Source organism: Capsicum annuum, unplaced genomic scaffold (assembly GCF_002878395.1).
Source record: "Capsicum annuum cultivar UCD-10X-F1 unplaced genomic scaffold, UCD10Xv1.1 ctg80788, whole genome shotgun sequence".
Classification (NCBI taxonomy): domain Eukaryota; kingdom Viridiplantae; phylum Streptophyta; class Magnoliopsida; order Solanales; family Solanaceae; genus Capsicum; species Capsicum annuum.
Genome location: NW_025891456.1, coordinates 45645 through 64886, shown reverse-complemented (window position 1 = coordinate 64886; position 19242 = coordinate 45645). Strand labels below are relative to the sequence as shown.

The following is a 19242-nucleotide window of genomic DNA, read 5'->3' as shown; positions in this document are numbered from 1 at the left end:
CTCCGTTTTTCGTTATATAGGCTAACATTTGGATCAAAGTGTAAATTTTAAAACTTGTGGGTTATTTTCAAACTTTTTCAACTTTCTTAATTCATAATAAAGTAATTGTCACCTCCACCTAATAATTAAGACTTGTGTCACTTACATCTCATTTTAAAACTCTTTTGTCACCTGTGGCCCAAACCCCCATGTAATATAGGTTTGAAACAAGAAAATCGTTTGTTGAAAATGATTTGAATTATTCGTAGTGATTTTTCTTCTCGAGAAAATTAAGTTTGTTAATTTTTTAATCTCTTTATTCAAATATAAATTTATACTATGAATAATATAATTTCTTGATTATATATTATTTTGAGGTATTGCATAATTATGAAATAAAAATGATTGTTTTTTTTAATTTTATTAATCGTTATTCAATATCATATTTTGGTATAGTAAAAGATCCACATAGTGAAGGACTGTTGTCAATAATTAGTAATGAGATTTCAAGAAGAAGAAACCTATGAGAAGGTCACTATATATTCAAACAATATAGGTTTGAAACAAGAAAATTATTTGTTAAAAATGATTTTAATTATTCATAGTATTTTTCTTTTTTGAGAAAAATAAGTTTGTTACCTTAGTGATTTCTTTATCCAAATACAAATTTTCGTAATATAGTCTCACTAAATAATGAATCTATTAATAAAATTTTAAAAATATATCAATTTTTTTGACACGAATGAAAAATAAAAATTTCAAGATCTTGCTTGAGATTATTATGATTTATTCGTTTAAAATTTTAAATTTTTTAAAGATAAATTTTATCTCTTTTTTATATTTAGTATTTTATGATCCTATTTTGACTTAAATGTGAATGTTATAAATGGTATAACTAGAACGATAATATTTTTTCTTTATGCTTGGTCTCCTTTCAATATTCGTATATCGGTAAATATTTTTAATAAATTCAAATTGATTTTATCTACTTTTTTTTTTCATTTTCAAGTAATTTATTATGAATTATTTGTTATGAACTATTCAAAAACTATAATTGATCGGAGATTTTGACTTACATTTCATTAGTTTATGTTGGCTTATTTATTGGTCAATGATTTTTTTTTTTTTATGCTTTACTATTTGATAAATTTATAAATCTAAATTATTTTTTTAATCTATCTTTATTTAATAATTACTTTCACTCAAATATTATTCGCACATCGTGCGGGTACTAATACTAGTTATACATGTAAAAACAACTACAAAAGTGATTATTGCCGATTTCGATCAACAAAAACTAAGAAAAAGGACCGGAGTGAATTTTCACCAAACTGAAGAGGTGATTATGTAATTCACAGAAAAGTCAATAGACTACACTATTTATACTGGAATCAAACTTTGGAGACGATTGCCGGAACTGAAAAAAACTCTCTCGGGGAATGGCAGGAATGGCTATGTTTACCTCTAATCTCTCCAGCGAGGTATTTACTATTCGCAATACACTGATCTTACTGCGATTACGTTAAGTGATTATCCTTTTTGCTGCTAATTTCATATGTAAATTAGGATGTTTTCTAATTTAACTGAGATTTTTTTGTTGGATCATTAGCAATTAAAGGTTTTGTCTATGCTACTGTTTTCAATTTAGCAGATTATAGAAAGATAATTATCGACTGTTGTGGACAACAAAATTTTATTAAATTGAAATTCGTACGAAATTCAGATTACATTAAATTCAAAATATATTAGTCCCAAATAGATATTGTGGATTAATATAATTTGATTAATTATTTAAGTCCAAACATGTATGGATTTAAATAAAGTCTAATCTTTATTGGGCTAGTCCATTAACTTGAGCTACAAATGGTGAGCCCATCTTGCTAAGTCCAAAATGTTGTCTTATTCTAGATGCCCAAATGAGTGCCACGTGACAAATGACATGGCATGCCCAGTCAAGTGAAGAAGTCAATAGGTCCATGCCACATGTCAAAATGATGCAACAGACCCAATGAAATCAAAGCCCACAAAAGGCACCACATCACTCGAATTTGATTGGACAAAGAAAATCCATCTTCATCACGACTCTTTCCTTTCCACAACTATAAATAGGGGTCTCATAATTTAGAAAAGGAGATCCCGGAACGATCGTGGATCAAACACTGCAATTTCTCTAAAAAGCTCAAACATTCAAATCAAGCTCATCAAGATCAAGATCGCAATATTCAAGAACAAGCTCTAAAACCCTTGAATTCAAACAAGTTAAGATCAAGTCCCTTAAATCAACAAATCAAGGTCAAATTCAAGATCAAGCTTTAAACCCTTGAATTTATATTTGAAAAGGCGAATCAGAGGATTCATAGAGATTGTAACACTCACATATTGAAATTAATAAATTGATTGTTGCAATATTTTCTTGTCTCGATTACTTATTTTTCGGTCTTGAAAATTTTATTGTCCAATAAATTCTGGCACGCCCAGTGGGACGATCTCTACCTCTCATCTCAATTTTTCCAACTTCAAAGTTCAACAATGCTGAAATGACTTCCAAGAAGGTCAACTCTCAATCAACTGCTTCCAAGGCTGCTGATTCAAAGTTCTCTGCTGAAGTAGAAAGCATCCTTGGTGTTACTTTTGGAAGCTGTCACAAGGAGCAAGGCAGGCTTGCTAGGACAACAAACACATCCAGTGTCGTCCGCGCCAACTCCAGTTTTTGGATCTTCAGCCCCAAAAGGAACGAAGTCCAATGCAAGTGCTTCGGAAGGAGGAAGTAATGTGGCGGAATTGCTTAAGAGGGGCTAGCTCTTCTTGAGCACTCTGGTTCCAAATACTCTGGCGCAAAGAGCGATGATCGTTCAACAAATGCGTCATCTCCACTTATGCCGCATAAGTTGAGCACTTCGAAGATCAACTTATGCGACAATCCGTGTTACTCTCCAACATCTCCCGTTAGGGGTATGCAAAAACTGAGCCGAACGATAAACCGAACCGATAAAAATGTTATTAGGCTAATGGTTTTTTATTGGTTTTATAAAAAAATTTATTGGGTAAATGGTTCGGTTTCGATTTTAGCTTATTGGGTTATCGGTTAAACCGATAACCCAATAAGGATACACTAAATTATTGTTTAATCCCTATTTTTTATGTTATATATAAATATCTCTCTCTCTCTCTCTATATATATATATAGATAAATATGTGTATGTATATATATTATATGCACTACTTATTCACAATTTAGTGATTCACAAAGTATTAACCCATTCAGGGCAACAAAGGCACAATATAAAACTCGGCTTTTATCGTATTGAAAAACTTGAAGCATTTATAGCTTCCAACAATTAGGTTTTAATTTTTTTTCTAACTAATATTCAGTTCAAGTTTGAAGATTCTTGTAAACTAAAATGCATTGTGTTGGATTTTGGCGATAACTAAGATTTTGTTTTTTTATGTTAGTTGTTACTATTTCTATTTTATAAGTATTTTCTTATTGGCTAAACCGAAAACCGAACCATTAAGGACCGATAAGAAAAATATCATATTGGTTGGTTATTGGTTTTACATATTTAAAAACCGAAAATCGATAAACCGAACCAATAACACATAAAACCGAAGCGAACCGACTGATGCACACCCTATCTCCGGTGATCATGCAAGCAATGGTAACTGATGCCTCGTCTATGAAGGATCAAGTTGCGAATCTGACAAAGGCAATTGAGGGCCTAACCAAATATGTTTAGTATCAAGATGCTCGGTTGATAAGATAGTGGATAGGATGGAAGGCTTGATAGACGGAGAGTCTAGCCATGCACCTGAAAAGTCTCCAGAGGCTCACGAGACAGAACATCCTGTGAAACAAACATCACCAACTAAAGAAGTACAAGTTTCTTCTGAGGGAATGATCCCGATTGAGCAACTGAAGGAATTCATTGAAGAGACCCTCAAAGACTAGAATGATGTTGTCACCAAATCTTCCCTTGCGTATGCCAAGCCCTACACTGTGAGGATAGATAGCCTCAAAATGCTTGCCGGCTATTTACCCCCCAAATTTCAACAATTTGAGGGCAAAGGGAATCCAAAACAGCTTGTCGCATACTTTGTTGAGACACGTAATAATGCTGGAACTTACGGTGATTATCTTGTCAAACAGTTTGTTCATTCCCTAAAGGAAAACGCCTTTGATTGGTATACGGACCTTGAGCCTAATTCCATCGATAGTTGGGAGCAATTGGAGCACGAGTTCTTAAATCGCTTTTATAGCACAAGACGTGCAGTGAGCATGGTAGAGCTCACAAATACTCGGCAAAGAAAGGACGAACCAGTCATTGACTACACTAATTGATGGATAAATGCTAGCCTAAACTGCAAATATAGGCTCAACGAAGCTTCTGCAATAGAGATGTGTGTCCAAGGAATGCATTGGGAGCTTCTCTACATCTTGCAAGGCATTAATCCTAAATCCTTTGAAAAGTTAGCTACTCGTGCTCACGATATCGAGTTGAGCATGTCTTCTGCCGGAAAGGGAGCAACGCCTATCCATGACCCTCGAAGGGGAAAGGATAAGCAAGAACCCAAAAGATGGGGCAAGTTTGTCCCCAGAAATGACAACAAGGAATCTATGAATATTGACGTGTCTCCTATGAAGGTCACCACGAAGGTGAGCAAGAAGCAAAGTGTGAAGACGACTCCTGGAGCACATCCAAATCAGAAAACTTTAGAGGAGATGCAAGAAAAGGAATATCCCTTCCTTGATTCTGATGTTGCTGAGATTTTCGACGAACTCCTTGGGCATAAGCTCATTGAAATCCCAGAGATGAAGCGGCCCAACGAAGATGGAAGGACCTATGACCCTAATTATTGCAAATATCATAGGCTTGTGAGTCACCCTTTGAAAAAATCCTTTGTCTTTAAAGACAAAGTCATGCAACTAGTAAATGAGAAGATCTTCTTCGACGATGAGACAGCCAGTTCTCATCAAATCTTTATCATTTTTGGCTCGCTCGATCTAGTCCAAATATGTGCTGAAGAACATAATGAGAAACTATTAGAGTCTGACAGGTCTTCAGTTGACGAAGGAGATGACGAAGGTTGGACTCTGGTGACCAGGCGCAGACGCAGGAAGACGAGTATACGAAAGGAGTCGTACGAGTAGCCAACTAGAAGGAGGATGGTAAAGAAACCGAAGAAATAAAAGTTGGTTGAACTTCCAAAGAAGACGAGGGTAATGGAACTTCACCATAAAAAACTACGGTGTTCGATAACGTTGGAAGAATTCTTACCAAGTTGGTTTCTTGCAAAGACTGCTCAAGTCAACCTTGAGGCATCTTGTTTTAATACTGCCAGAGAGGGCGAAGGGTGAAAATCTACCAATGGAAGTTCCTTCATCTTCTGAAAAGCTTGTTGAAACTCTTGGCCAGGAGGCACATGTATGTGATACAAAAATCACATTTATAAATAACGATCTTCTACTTGGAGGAACCTTACACAATCGTCCTTTGTACATGGTAGGTCAAGTTCTAGGAAAGAAGATAAATAAAATCTTGATTGATGAGGGATCCGGAGTTGACATCCTCCCTATCCGTACAATGAAGGAACTTGGCATCGCTACCGACAAATTGGCCGAAAGCCGTATAATGATCCAAGACTTCAACCAAGGGGGCCAGAGGTCCATGGGAGCTGTCAAGTTGGGGATTCGTATGGATGATTTTCAATAAAATGTATTGATGCATGTGATCGATGCCAAAACTTCATACAATATATTACTTGGTAGGCCTTGGGTACACGAGAACAAAATTATCTCGTTCTCTTACTATCAATGCTTGAAGTACCTTGAAGGCGAAGTGGAAAGAAAGATAGTTGCCGATGATAAGCTGTTTACTGAAGCTGAGTCACACTTTGTCGATGCAAAATTTTACTTAAAGAATTAAGTTGTGAATGAGAAAAGGGTTGAAGATGTCACCAAGACCAAGTGTGATGATCTTGCATCTAAGAAGGTCGCGGTGACTGTCGAAAAAGTCGCTACCAAGAAGCCCCTCTTCACTCTGAATAAAGAAAGCGTCGCATCTACGAAAAAGAAGGCAACTCCTGTTCTTCACTATGTACCAAAGGTAAAGAAAAAAAAAGATCACCCATCTGATTCCCAAGATAATGTGTTAAAGGGGCTAACTTTACCTATCAGGAGGATTGACGCAATAAATCCATCCTCAAGGCTACTTGGAGAGTCTGTGGCTCAAAATCCTCTACAAGATATGACACTCCCCATAAAACGCACAAAAGAAGGCTTCGATCCAAATGCATACAAGTTATTTGTATAGGCTGGATATAATACTAATGAGCCATCAAGGTTGGGCAAACTTTCGTCGGAGGGTACAACCAGGCAGGCACGTGAAGGCCTAGGATACACGCAGCCACCTCCAATTTGCATCTCCATAAGAAGGGCAGTCAGTAATTACATCACCGTGGAAGAAGAATCCACTGCTGCTAATAAAAGACCCTCTGTATTTGATCGACTTGGAGAATCAACTATCCCACGTGGATTTCAAGTATTGTTCCAGTACGGAAGAAAAATGGCCAAATTCGAGTTTGTATCGACTTTCGGGATCTCAAAAATGTCTGGCCAAAGGATGACTTTTCAATTCCCATACCAGAATTGATGATTGATGCCACCACTGGTTATGAGACAATGTCCTTCATGGATGGTTCATCCGGCTATAATCAAATCCACATGGCACCAAAGGATGAAGAACTCACTGTATTTCGTTCGCCCAAAGGTATTTATTGCTACAAGGTGATGCCTTTTGGTTTGAAGAAAGCTGGCGCCACTTATCAAAGGGCTATATCAAATATCTTTGACGGCCTGCTCCATAAAAATGTTGAATGCTACGTAGATGATCTAGTTATGAAGTCAAGAAAGAGAGATGACCACTTAAAAGACCTAAGAATGGTGTCTGAGTTACTTTGAAAATATCAACTTAAGATTAATTCATTGAAGTGTGCCTTTGGAGTTACTTTCGGAAAGTTTCTTGGCTTCATTGTGCGACACCGAGGAATTGAAATTGATCAAGCCAAGGTCGATGGAGTTTTGAAGATGCCCGAGCCTCGAAACATTCACGAGTTAAAAAGCCTTCAAGGAAGGCTAGCATATTTAAGGAGGTTCATCTCAAACCTGGCTGGAAAATGTCAACCATTATCAAATTATACTTAATAAAGCCACCAGTTCTTATGGCACCCATACCTGGGAAACCATTGATACTCTACATCGCGGTACAAAAGAGGTCAGTTGGAGCATTACTGGCTCAAGAAAATAATGAAGGCAAAGAGAACTTTCTTTACTATCTGAGCAGAATAATGACACCAAATGAGCTAAAGTATTCTCCAATCGAAAAGTTGTGTTTGGCATTGGCCTTCTCAATTCAAAAAATGAAGCACTACTTTTAGGCTCATGTTGTTCGTCTTGTGTCTAGGGCGAATCCCATCAAGTTTGTAACGTCGAAACCAGTCCTTAGTGACCGACTTGCAAGATGGTACCTTCTATTTCAACAGTTTGAGATTGTGTATGTTCCCCAAAAGGCCGTTAAGGGACAAGAATTGGTTGACTTCTTGGCAGACCACCCGATACCTGATGATTGGGAACTGAGTGATGAACTTCCTGATGAAGATGCAATGATTATTGAAGCCAGACCCCGTGGAAGATGTATTTTGATGGTGCCGCACATCGAGATGGAGCTGGTGCCAGTTTAGTGTTTGTCACTCCACAAGAAGAGGTCATCCCATACTCTTTTACCCTAATAAACTGTTGCTCTAATAATGTTGCTGAATATCAAGCGTTAATACTTGGACTTGAGATGACAGTTGATATGAAACAACTGCAATTACAAGTCTTTGGTGACTCTCAATTGGTGATCAAGCAATTTTTGGGGAGCTATGAAGTCAGAAAGCCTGAGCTACGACTATATCACGATTATGCGCAAAGTTGATGGGGTGGCTTGGAGAAGTAACCCTCCAGCATATGCCGAGGAAAAAAAATAAGCAAGTCGATGCCTAGATGCTTTGGCCTCAATCCTGACTCTTCCAAATCAGATACGAGTTACTATCTGCCAAGAATGGGTAATACCACCGTCAAATGAGGATGTAGAAAATAAGGTTGAATACCTCGTTGTCGTGTCCGAAGCTGTAAAAAAAGATTGACAACAACCTATCATTGACTATTTGTGTTATGGGATTACTTCCAGAAGATCCAAGGAGAAGGATTGACATTCGTCGTCGTGCACCTCGCTTCCTTTACTACAAAGACACACTGTACAAAAGTTCATTTGAAGGAGTACTCTTACGGTGTTTGGGAAAGGAAAAAGCAATTCAAGTTTTGCAAGAAGCACACTCGGGAGTTTGTGGATCGCATCAGTCTAGACCGAAGCTCCATTTTCACATTAAAAGGATGGGATACTATTAGCCAACGATGGTGAAAGATTGCTTGGACTATGCTAGAAGATGCAAAGCTTGTCAATTCCATGCAAATTTCATTCATCAACCTCCTGAGGTAGTACACCCAACTGTAGCATCTTGGCCATTCAATGCTTGGGGAATGGATGTTGTTGGTCCACTACCAAAATCTTCTGGTGTACACTTATACCCACCACTTATACATCTTGGCCGCAACAGATTACTTCTCAAAATAGGCCGATGCCGTTGCTCTCAAAGAAGTAAAGTAGGAGAATGTTGCGAATTTCATCCGAGTGAATATCATCTATCGCTTTGGAATCCCTCAATATATAATAACCGACAATGGCAAGCCGTTTGATAACAAACTGATAAGTAAGATTTGTGATTTCTTTGGCTTCAAGCAACGCAAGTCTTCTATGTACCATGTTGCCGCCAATGGTCTAGCCAAAGCAGTTAATAAGACTTTATGCAATCTATTGAAAAAAGTCGTCTCCAAGTCCAAGTGAGATTGGCATGAACGAATGGAAGAAGCTCTATGGGCATATAGAACAACTTACCTCACACCAACGCAAGCAACCTCATATTCGCTTGCTTTTGGAGTTGAAGCCGTCCTGCCACTTGAGCGTCAAATACCTTCTTTGAGACTGGCTATCCAAGAAGGAATCACTAATGAAAAAAATGCTAAATTGTGTCTTGCAGAGTTAGAAACTCTTGATGAAAAGAAGCTGGAGGCTCAACAAAATCTTGAATGTTACCAAGCCTGTCTATCTCATTCTTTCAACAAAAGAGTTCGATTGAGGTGCTTCCAAGTTGGAGATCAAGTTCTTGCAGTGAGAAGACCCATTATTACTTCTCGAACGTCTGGGGGCAAATTCACCCCAAAGTGGGATGGACCATATGTCGTACAAGAGACATATTCAAATGGTGCTTACAAGCTTGTCGATGCAGATGGCGTGAAGATTGGCCCTATCAACGCCAAGTTCTTGAAGTACTATCCTTGAAGGAAGATGACACTCCTTAAGGCACGAGTATAAACTCCATGTTCACTTCTGGACCGCAAGAGTATAAACTGTATACGGCTCAAAAAAATGTCCGCTAGGTTGAAAACCTCGAAAGAGGCGGCCTAGGCAAAAGTTAAGACAAAAAAAAAAACTTACTTAGAACTACGTTGTGACTTGATACTCTTCATTGAGGTACGTAGGCACTTGGAATCTCATTTTGAGTTCAGTTGCATGAGTGTAAAAAAAAAAAATGTTCCTGCAGTATCTATCATATGGATACCGGGTATGAAAATATTCTAATTAAATTTTGGACTCACTCCAAGTATTGGCGGCTCAATGGGGGCAAACTCCAATGAAATATGGCTCCTTTCACATAAGATGAAGTCTCCAAACTCCCCAAATTTGGAAGTTGAACCACTAAATGCCAAATTTAGGAGTGAAAGTTGACAAAATCTCCAAGTCTTCAAATCAAGGCCTCCAAAATTTCCATGTCTTAAGGTGGGAAAGATTTGTCCCTTTGCACCTTAAGTTGGTTTCTTTACGGATTTATCTTTAAGAAGATATAAAATAGTTGTCATGCCTTACGGTGGACAAGATTTGTCCCTTTGCACCTTAAGCTGGCCTCTCACGAGTTTGTCCTCAAAAGGATCTCAAAATTTTTATGTCTTAAGGCGGACAAAATTTGTCCCTTTACATCTTAAACTGACCTCTTAAGGGTTTATCCTTAAAAGGATCTCAAAATTTTCATGCCTTAAGGTGGACAAGATTTGTCCCTTTGCACCTTAAGCTGGCCTCTTACGGATTTATTCTTTACAGGATCTTAAAATTTCCGTGCCTGAAGGCAGACAAGATTTGCCCCTTCGCAAGCTAACCATTGAAAAGGGCCCATACTTAAAGAAGACCATTGCAGAAATGCATTAGTGAAAGGGCCCATACTTAAAGAAGATCGTTGCATAAATGCATCGGTGAAAAGGATCTTACAGAATACCATTGCATAAATGCATCGGTGAAAGGGCCCATACTTAAAGAAGACCATTGCATAAGTTCATCAGTGAAAGGGCCCATACTTAAAAGCAGATCATTGCATAAATGCATCGGTGAAAGCGTCCATACTTACAGAATACCGTTACATAAATGCATCGGTGAAAGGGTCCATACTTAAAAAAGACCATTGCATAAGTGCATCGGTGAAAGGGGTCAATACTTAAAGAATACCATCGCATAAGTGCATCAGTGAAAGGACCCATACTTAAAAAAACCATTGCATAAGTACGTAGGTAAAAAGTCAGCATCTTGAAGCCAATTGGTCAGTCTTAGAGTGTACGGAGGGGAAGTTAAACTCTCGCACCCTAAGCTGAATGTTACATAGCCACCATCTTAAAGTCAAATTGGTTGGTCTTAGAGTGTACGGAGGCGAAGTTAAACTCTCGCACCCTAAGCCGATTGTTGCATAGTCAGCATCTTGAAGCCAAATTGGTCGGTCTTAGAGTGTACGGAGGCGAAGTTAAACTCTCGCACCCTAAGCCGAATGTTGCATAGCCACTACCTTGAAGTCAAATTGGTCGGTCTTAGAGTGTACGGAGGCGAAGTTAAACTCTCGTACCCTAAGCCGAATGTTGCATAGCCACCACCTTGAAGTCAAATTGGTCGGTCTTAGAGTGTACGGAGACGAAGTTAAACTCTCGTACCCTAAGCCGATTGTTGCAAAGCCACCATCTTGGAGTCAAATTGATCGATCTTAGAGTGTATAGAGGAGAAGTTAAACTCTCGCACCCTAAGCCGATTGTTGCATATTTGTTTCAATCCTACGGAAAAAGAGACAAGAACCCCACACACAAAAAAAAAGAAAAAAAAGAAAAAAAAGAAAAGAAAAGAAATTACCTGAAAATGGTTACTTCTTAGCCATGGAGATGGGTATGGCAGCTTACAAACTCTCTGGATTGTTGCTCAGGCATGAAGAACATGTGCTCTATTTATAGACTCCAAGTGTCGGCTCCAAGAAACTATCTCCTACACGGACTTGGTTACTTAAGGCGGTGGCTAGTTCCTAGTTGAATAGAAATTGGAAGCAGGTTAAATTTATGAAGAATATGTACGTGGTTCTAAAATATAATTGGCTTAGGTAGAAGATGTGAATAGGCAACATTCTCGTCTCCTTGATGAAATAAAATTAAAGACATATTCCTACTTGAATATGACTACAGAAGAGGCGGTGGCTATTATTTATTTCCAATCAGTACTAGCTTCAAATTGTTGGCGTGATTTGATTAGGAATTGGCTTGGTACGTGCCTCTGCTACAGATGGCATTATGGAGTCTCTGCATGTTTATGAGATTTTGTCCATATTAAGAAAAAAGTCAAATATCACTTTGTTATACTTCTAAATCATATTGTTTTAAGGGAATCATGTGTTATCCTAGTCATTAACAAATTTGAAGGTCCTTATACAAGGGATCCTTCAACAAATTAAATGATCTCTTTTAATACTTCAAGCCCAGTCTTCGAGATAGATAAACGTACTCCGACGAGTCTTGAAGTGGGGGCATTTTGTGGACAACGAAATTTTATTAAATTGAAATTCGAACGAAATTCGGATTACATTAAATTCAAAATATATTAGTCCCAAATAGATATTGTGGATTAATATAATTTGATTAATTATTTAAGTCCAAACATGTATGGATTTAAATAAAGTCCAATCTTTATTGGGCTAGTCCATTAACTTGGGCTACAAATGGTGAGCCCATCTTGCTAAGTCCAAAATGTTGTCTTATTTTAGAGGCCCAAATGAGTGCCACGTGGCAACTGACATGGCATGCCCAGTCAAGTGAAGGAGCCAATAGGTCCATGCCACATGTCACAATGATGCAACAGGCCAAATGAAATCAAAGCCCATAAAAGGCACCACGTCACTTGAATTTGATTGGACAAAGGAAGTCCATCTTCATCATGACTCTTCCCTTTCCACAACTCTAAATAGGGGTCTCATAATTTAGAAAAGGAGACCAGTAGAACTCTAACAAGAAGCAAGAGAAAGCTCGTGGATCAAACGCTGCAATTTCTCTAAAAAGCTCAAGCATTCAAATCAAGTTCATCAAGATCAAGATCAAGATCGCAATATTCAAGTACAAACTCAAAAGCCCTTGAATTCAAACACAAGTCAAGATCAAGTCCCTCAAATCAACAAATCAAATTCAAATTCAAGATCAAGCTTTAAGCCCTTGAATTTATATTTAAAAAGGCGAATCAGAGGATTCATAGATATTGTAACACTCACATATTGAAATCAATAAATTGATTGTTGCAATATTTTCTTGTCTCGATTACTTATTTTTCGGTCTCGAAATTTTATTGTCCAACAACTGTATGTTCTCCCAGTTTCGAACAACTCTTTTTTTGTTTGTTTATTAGTAAAATGATGATATGCTCATTCAAGATTTCACAAAGAAAGTGAAGAGATCGAGTAACTGAGTTTTCGCGTGGGATTTGCAAATCAAGGGTTTAGGCTATGTTGCTGTTTCAGTTTAGCAGATTATAGAAAGATAATTATCGACTATATATTCTACCAGTTTCAAACAGCTCTCTTTTTTTGTTTGTTTTTAAGTAAAATGACGATATGCTCATTCAAACTTTCACTAAGAAAGTGAAGAGATCGAGTAGCTGATTTTTTGCATGGGATCATTAGCAAATTAAGGGTTTACGCTATGTTGCTGTTTCAATTTAGCAGATTATAGAAAGATAATTATTGACTGTATATGTCCCAGTTTTGAGCAGCTTTTTTTTTTGTGTGTGTGTTTATAAGTAAAATGATATGCTTATTCAAACTTTCACAAAGAAAGTGAAGAGATCGAGTAGCTGAGTTTTCGCGTGGGATTATTAGCAAATTAAGGATTTAGGCTATGTTTGCTGTTTCGGTGTAGCAGATTATAGAAAGATAATTATCACCTATATATGTGGTGATGCATTAGATACACAAACTTAAAAAATGTGAGAGCCACTTTGTGGCATTTAGGAGAGTGACTATGTGCAGTATGCAAATAGGCAGTGGCGGAGCCAGGAATTTCACCAAGTGGGTTCACAAGTGAACATACGAACTAATCGAAGGGGGTTTGACATCTACTGTATATACATAAAAAATAATTTGAACCATGTATATATTGTATAATTTTCCGTCGAACCTCTTTCTCAAGTGTAGCTCCGCCCCTGCAAATAGGCCGTGTTTGTGATGATATGTTCATTTAAACTGCACCAAGATGGTGTCGAGATCGAGTGACTAGGTTTTCATGTTGGATCATTAGCAATTAGGGGTCGTTTGGTAGCTGGTTAGAATTATGCAAATATTTGTAATGTAGGGATTAGTCATGTGGGAATCTATAGTGTTATATTTGCATGTATTAGTTATGCATGGATTAGTATGTATGTACTCCCTCTAGTCCATATGAGTCATTTTTCAATGTTCAAAATAACTTAGTTGTTCAATCTTCAAGAGCGTGGTTGGAAATTTCTTCCATTTTTGCCCTTCATTTATATTTTCTAGTTGATGAGTTCACGATACTTAATTGCTCATATTTATGATTTTAATTTGACTTCAAAAGGCAAAGGTGGAAGGTGACGTCCAATTTATGTCCTATTTTTCTCTTCTCAAAAGGTTTGCATTGCCTCACAAATTAATTGAATATGGAATAGAGGGAGTATCACTCATTCCATCTTCTATCTTGCATAAGATAATGCATAGATTTCCTCATATCTTATACATGTCTTAGTTATGCGTGTTTTCAAATTGTAAACCAAGTACCATATTAATTTTATACATAAATAATTTACCTTCTAACTAGCTACCAAATGTGGTATTACTTATGTAGAATTTTATGCCTGCATAATTCACCTCCAAACCAGCTACCAAACAATCCCTATGGGTTTAGGCTTTGTTGTGTTTCAATTTAGCAGATTTAGAAGGACAATCACTGCCTGTGTAGTTCCCCAGTTACAAACAAGTTATATTATTCTTTTAATAAGTAAAATGATGATATGTTCATTCACACGGCATCGAGAAGGTCTCGAGATCCAGTGTTACGTACAAAAGTTGTGGCCCCTGACAAATTGTGTAGGAGTCCAATAACATCTAATGATTTACAGTTGTAAAATTACATTAAAACGTTAAAATATTTAATGTGTTAGACAGTAGCGAGTTTAATCTTCATTCCGAGCATCTCTGATTACTCTCTTCCAAATAACACATATGTTAGAAGTCTTCCAGACCATTCGATTGCTTGTTCTGAATTTCCCTCCCCTTTTAGCAAAATCTAAACTGTCTCATAGATTTACGCATCACCTGTTGTACCTCAGAGGGACTAGGAAAGCGTACACCAGATCCCAGAAGCAATTGGGCAGTGTAAAATTCTGATGATTTACACTTTCGTCTTCAGACTTATATGTAGTAACTTTTGCATATTATAAATTTCCCTTTCCTTTCCCATTCTTTTAAGACACACATGTTAATGAATTCCTCTTGGATATTTTATTGATTACTTATCCAATCTAATGACGTTTTTTGAAATTCTAGATTGAGGGATCGCGGTATATGAGTACTTGTATTAGGAAAGGGGTATCCAATCCTTTTGAAAATGATTGAATAAGGGAAATAGCGTGTGAATTAAATTTCTATCTCATGTCTGGCGTAAAGGATGATGTACAGATTGATTTTTTCGGGTATGCCTCTAATCGAATGTTTTAAAAATTTCACTAAAAGTCATATGAAGGACCAAAAACACAACAGAAGAATTTCTTCTATTAGAAGATCATCTTTTATATTTTACCTTTTCAGAGGGATCCTCACTCACATTGGACAAAACAGTGAGGGTTTCCCAGATTGGCCGGTCGAAGGTGGGATTAGACTAGATAAAATTATCTCAACCAATTGGTCCTCATGTTAAATGGCCTTAAAGGTGTGAATACTTTAGCATAAAATAATGAATGAATTAATCTAATTGTAGAAGCATAAGTAGAATATCATCATTTTTGTAATGCTGTAATGTTATGAGGAAATGTTGAAACAGACAGTGATATTTTGGATCTTCTTGCCAATTATGGTCACTTCACAAATTGGTAAAATTTGTAAGTACCCTATACTACTTTCCCCAGTCCTAGAGTGTTTGAACTGGCCAACCACTTGTTCTTCAACCCTTGAGGTCCATCTTGCAGCTATGACTTTTCAAGTTTTACTAAAACTTCTCTTGTATTACTGGTCATCCTTGTGCTTACAGCTTTCGTTTATTTCATGCATTCAGAAGGTTTGGGCTGTCTTTTCTGGCCTCACATCATTTTATTTTGATGCAGATTGGGTTGAAATTGCTTCTTAGCCCGCTTAATACTAATGTTGTTGTCCGCACTGCATGGTGAGCTCTTATTCGTGTCTGTAGATTTTCTACTCATGATTCCAATTGATTTTTGCCATTGTCACTTTTATGCTTTAAGAAGGCATCCTACATTGTTGCTTGGGATGACTCAGATGCAAAAGTTTCAGTGCCATATCACAAGCTTGAAGAATTTTTGTTTCTTATTATTTGGAAAAATTCTCATTAAAATATAAAGGTATTTGCAGTTGTTCTGTAGGGATTGTTTTGCCTGTTTATTCTACCTTCAAAGCAATTGAGATGGGTGACCAAAATGAGCAACGTAAATGGCTTTTGTACTGGGCAGGTGATGATGCTTTTTCCTTAACATTACACATATTGTTATGCTTTGCAAATCTTGAAATTACATTTTTCTCCACAAGATACTGATTGATGTCCTCAGCACAAAGTATCTCCGATAAATTCTATTATATGTCCTGTTTTCCCAATACCACGTGAAACTATTGCTGGGAAATAATCTAAGAGATCATTCGAAAGCAATAAAAAGAAGCTGTTGAGTCTGCAGAACAAGAAAATATAACAAGAATTTAAACTAGTTCCCCCTATAAATCATCTCATATTTTGTAAGAACAAAGCTGCTATACTTATAATATTTCAATTACTTACTACGTGCCTACATCTCAAACTCGGGTTCGAGTATCTGATATGGGTGCGGATCTAGAGGGTAGATTCCTCATCACATAAATTTTAGGATTCGGATGTATGCTTCATAATTATATGTTTTATGATAGTGTTTGATGAAGTGAGCAATTTTATAATAGGTGTCACTGATTGCACGCGCATACACAAAAACAAAAAAGAAGAAGGAAAACCCTACTCCCCATGTATTGTTTGCTTTCCTCGTGACTTATTCTTAACCTATTCAAGGCCTAACCACTGTGGATTTAATGCCTCACAGTAATTACTTATAATTTTATGTGATTGCAATTATCTTGCCTGTATATCTCTTTTACATGAAGCATAAGTTACTCTCTCTCACTCCCTTTCTGCCTGCAGTGTATGGATCTTTCAGTATAGTTGAAGCATTCACAGATAAATTTCTCTACTGGTACTGCTTCCTTTTTTGTTTTCTAATTTGTTTATAGCCAGTCTCATGTGGTTACATGGGGTTGTTAGTTTGGAACATCAACTTTTACAAGCCTTGCTTTTGTAACATGCAAGATTTGTCTTATTTCATAGGTTCCCACTTTACTATCATGTGAAGCTCGCATTTCTTGTTTGGCTTCAACTTCCATCTGCTGAGGTGGGTTCGACAGATATTTTTGCTTCTTGAACTTTTTCTTTTTCTTCCCTTTCCATTTCGCTTATCCTGTTTGGGGGAGGATATGTGTAAAACACAATTCACTTTGGTGGTTATGTCCCCTGAATATATCCCCTTCCCCATTTCAATAGATAAGTGCTTGGGAAATAGCCATTGCCTTTACCGTTAGAAAAACTGGCTTTCAGCTAATAACTTATCACTGGATACTCTTTCCATATGAAAGCCTTGTTGGTTCTGCTGTTGAGGAGATAACCAAGGAAATGTAGAAGAATAACACGTTTGGAGGAGAAGATAGGTGGAGAGAGAGAGAGGGAGCTTAGGTTTCAAATAAGAGAAAAGGAACGTAGAGCTTAGGTTTCAAGCAAAAGACAAGGAATGTGGGTATCTAAGAGGATGGTTGAGGGATTGGTGGGTGAGGCGAAGCAACTGAATCTGGCAGAGAGAATGGTGAGGATAGTGAATTATGTTTAATAATTAGAATAATCATCATTGGGTCGTTCTGTGACTTTTTTTATCAATTGGAATCAGCATAAAAATGTCCTAATCTCAACATACCTGCAAGTGTATAGTGTATACGGCCAAACCTCCTGGAAAGGAAAAAACTATCTAGCTGCTTTTGAGTAACTTAGCGTTAAGATACAGCTTTAGCTTGAGGGTTATACTATACTTTTTCTCCAAAAATGGTTTGGAAAGTCATGCATTTCTTTGGTGTTACACAGGGTGCTAAGCAGTTGTACACTAACCATCTGCGCCCTTTCCTCATGAGACATCAAGCAAGACTGGATCATATTTTGGAGTTATTCCATGGAGAATTGGTAAAAGTTATTTGTTAATGTATGTTGTAAATTTGCATATCGAATGTGTAGTTGAAGGTTATGTAAAGTGTCATCTAGTTCACTTTACTAGGATGCATTGTTATTGCTTAATGCTTTAGCCTTCTTCCAAAGATTCTCAGAAATTTCTGTGGAATATTGGAAGAAACTGCTATCGTGCATGTAATCTCATAGGACTGCTTAAGGTTCTTGTTCAGTGGTATGTCTCTAAGATGTATATGCACAGCTTCTAATCTTTATTCAGCTTGTCTTATAGAAATAAAATATGCAGGCTAAATTTATCAGCGCTCACCAAACAGAAATCCAGTATGCAAAGGTGCTTCTTGGCAAAACTCTATTATCAGGTAGTTCTTTTATATAAATGATTTCCATCATATATATTTTGATAGGAAACATGTTCCTTCATCTTATGCTAGCGTCCACGAGCTATTTCTTGGCGAACATCAGTATTCATCCATCTTATGATTAAAGAAGAAAAGTACTTTCATATTTTAGATTGGAATATGAACCATGTACATCAAAAGGTGATAGGTTAACTAATTAAATTTCCTCTTTTTTTTTTTTTTTAGTTGGGAATATTCTTCAGCAACCTGCGCAAGGACGAGTTGTTGGTACAATTGAAGGGCCAGCAGAGCAAGTAGAGACTTCAGAGTCGGAAGATGAGTCATGATGCCCTTTTGAAAATCAGATAAAAAGTACCCTCTCTCTGCCATACTTCATATCAACTTAGTTTAGCTTACGTTCATTTTCATACTGCATCTTTGATGCAAAAGTAGATAGGAGTGATCAGTGTAGACATAATTTTCTAAGGAGCCAATTTTGTTGTGGGTTTGTGAGTTTCCTTCTCCTTTTGTTGTTGTGGGGTTTGAGAGTTTCCTTCTCTGTTTTCCTGTAAATATATCAACAGAAAGTGCTGATTTCCTTCAATCTCATAGTCATTACAAGGTTTCTCAATATTTGACATGTTGAAATTTGAGTGCTTGCGAATTACGCTATGTACCAGTGAGGTGCAGCGGTATAATTAAACACCAAATGCCCTTCTTCTATCGTTAATTTCGTATCGGGTAACGCTGCCTTCCAAGATTTAGGTAATTAAGAAATATTAATGCTATTTTCATTGTGATTTAAACTTGAGATCTTATGATGTTATAATTCTCATTGATTGCCCTCTGTATTATTATATACTATACATCAAGTAATTGATCATTTAAGTGTCACCATCCCTCTTTTCTTTTCGTTTGAAGATGATTTAAATAATTGTATTTGCTAATTGCTAAACAAGAGTCGAGTATAAATCCCAATTAGCATTCAACTCGACG

General features: G+C 37.0%; 1 protein-coding gene across 1 annotated transcript; it reads left to right on the top strand.

The window, feature by feature from the left end:
• The first annotated feature begins 1251 nt into the window (after positions 1–1251).
• Positions 1252–18976, top strand: LOC107862714 (HVA22-like protein k). The gene is made up of 8 exons (XM_016708351.2): positions 1252–1460; positions 15753–15811; positions 16018–16115; positions 16826–16877; positions 17009–17072; positions 17810–17905; positions 18195–18267; positions 18493–18976. Exons 1-8 carry the CDS (start codon positions 1419–1421, stop codon positions 18591–18593), a joined length of 585 nt encoding a protein of 194 aa, XP_016563837.1. The 5' UTR covers positions 1252–1418; the 3' UTR covers positions 18594–18976.
• The last annotated feature ends 266 nt before the right edge of the window (positions 18977–19242 follow it).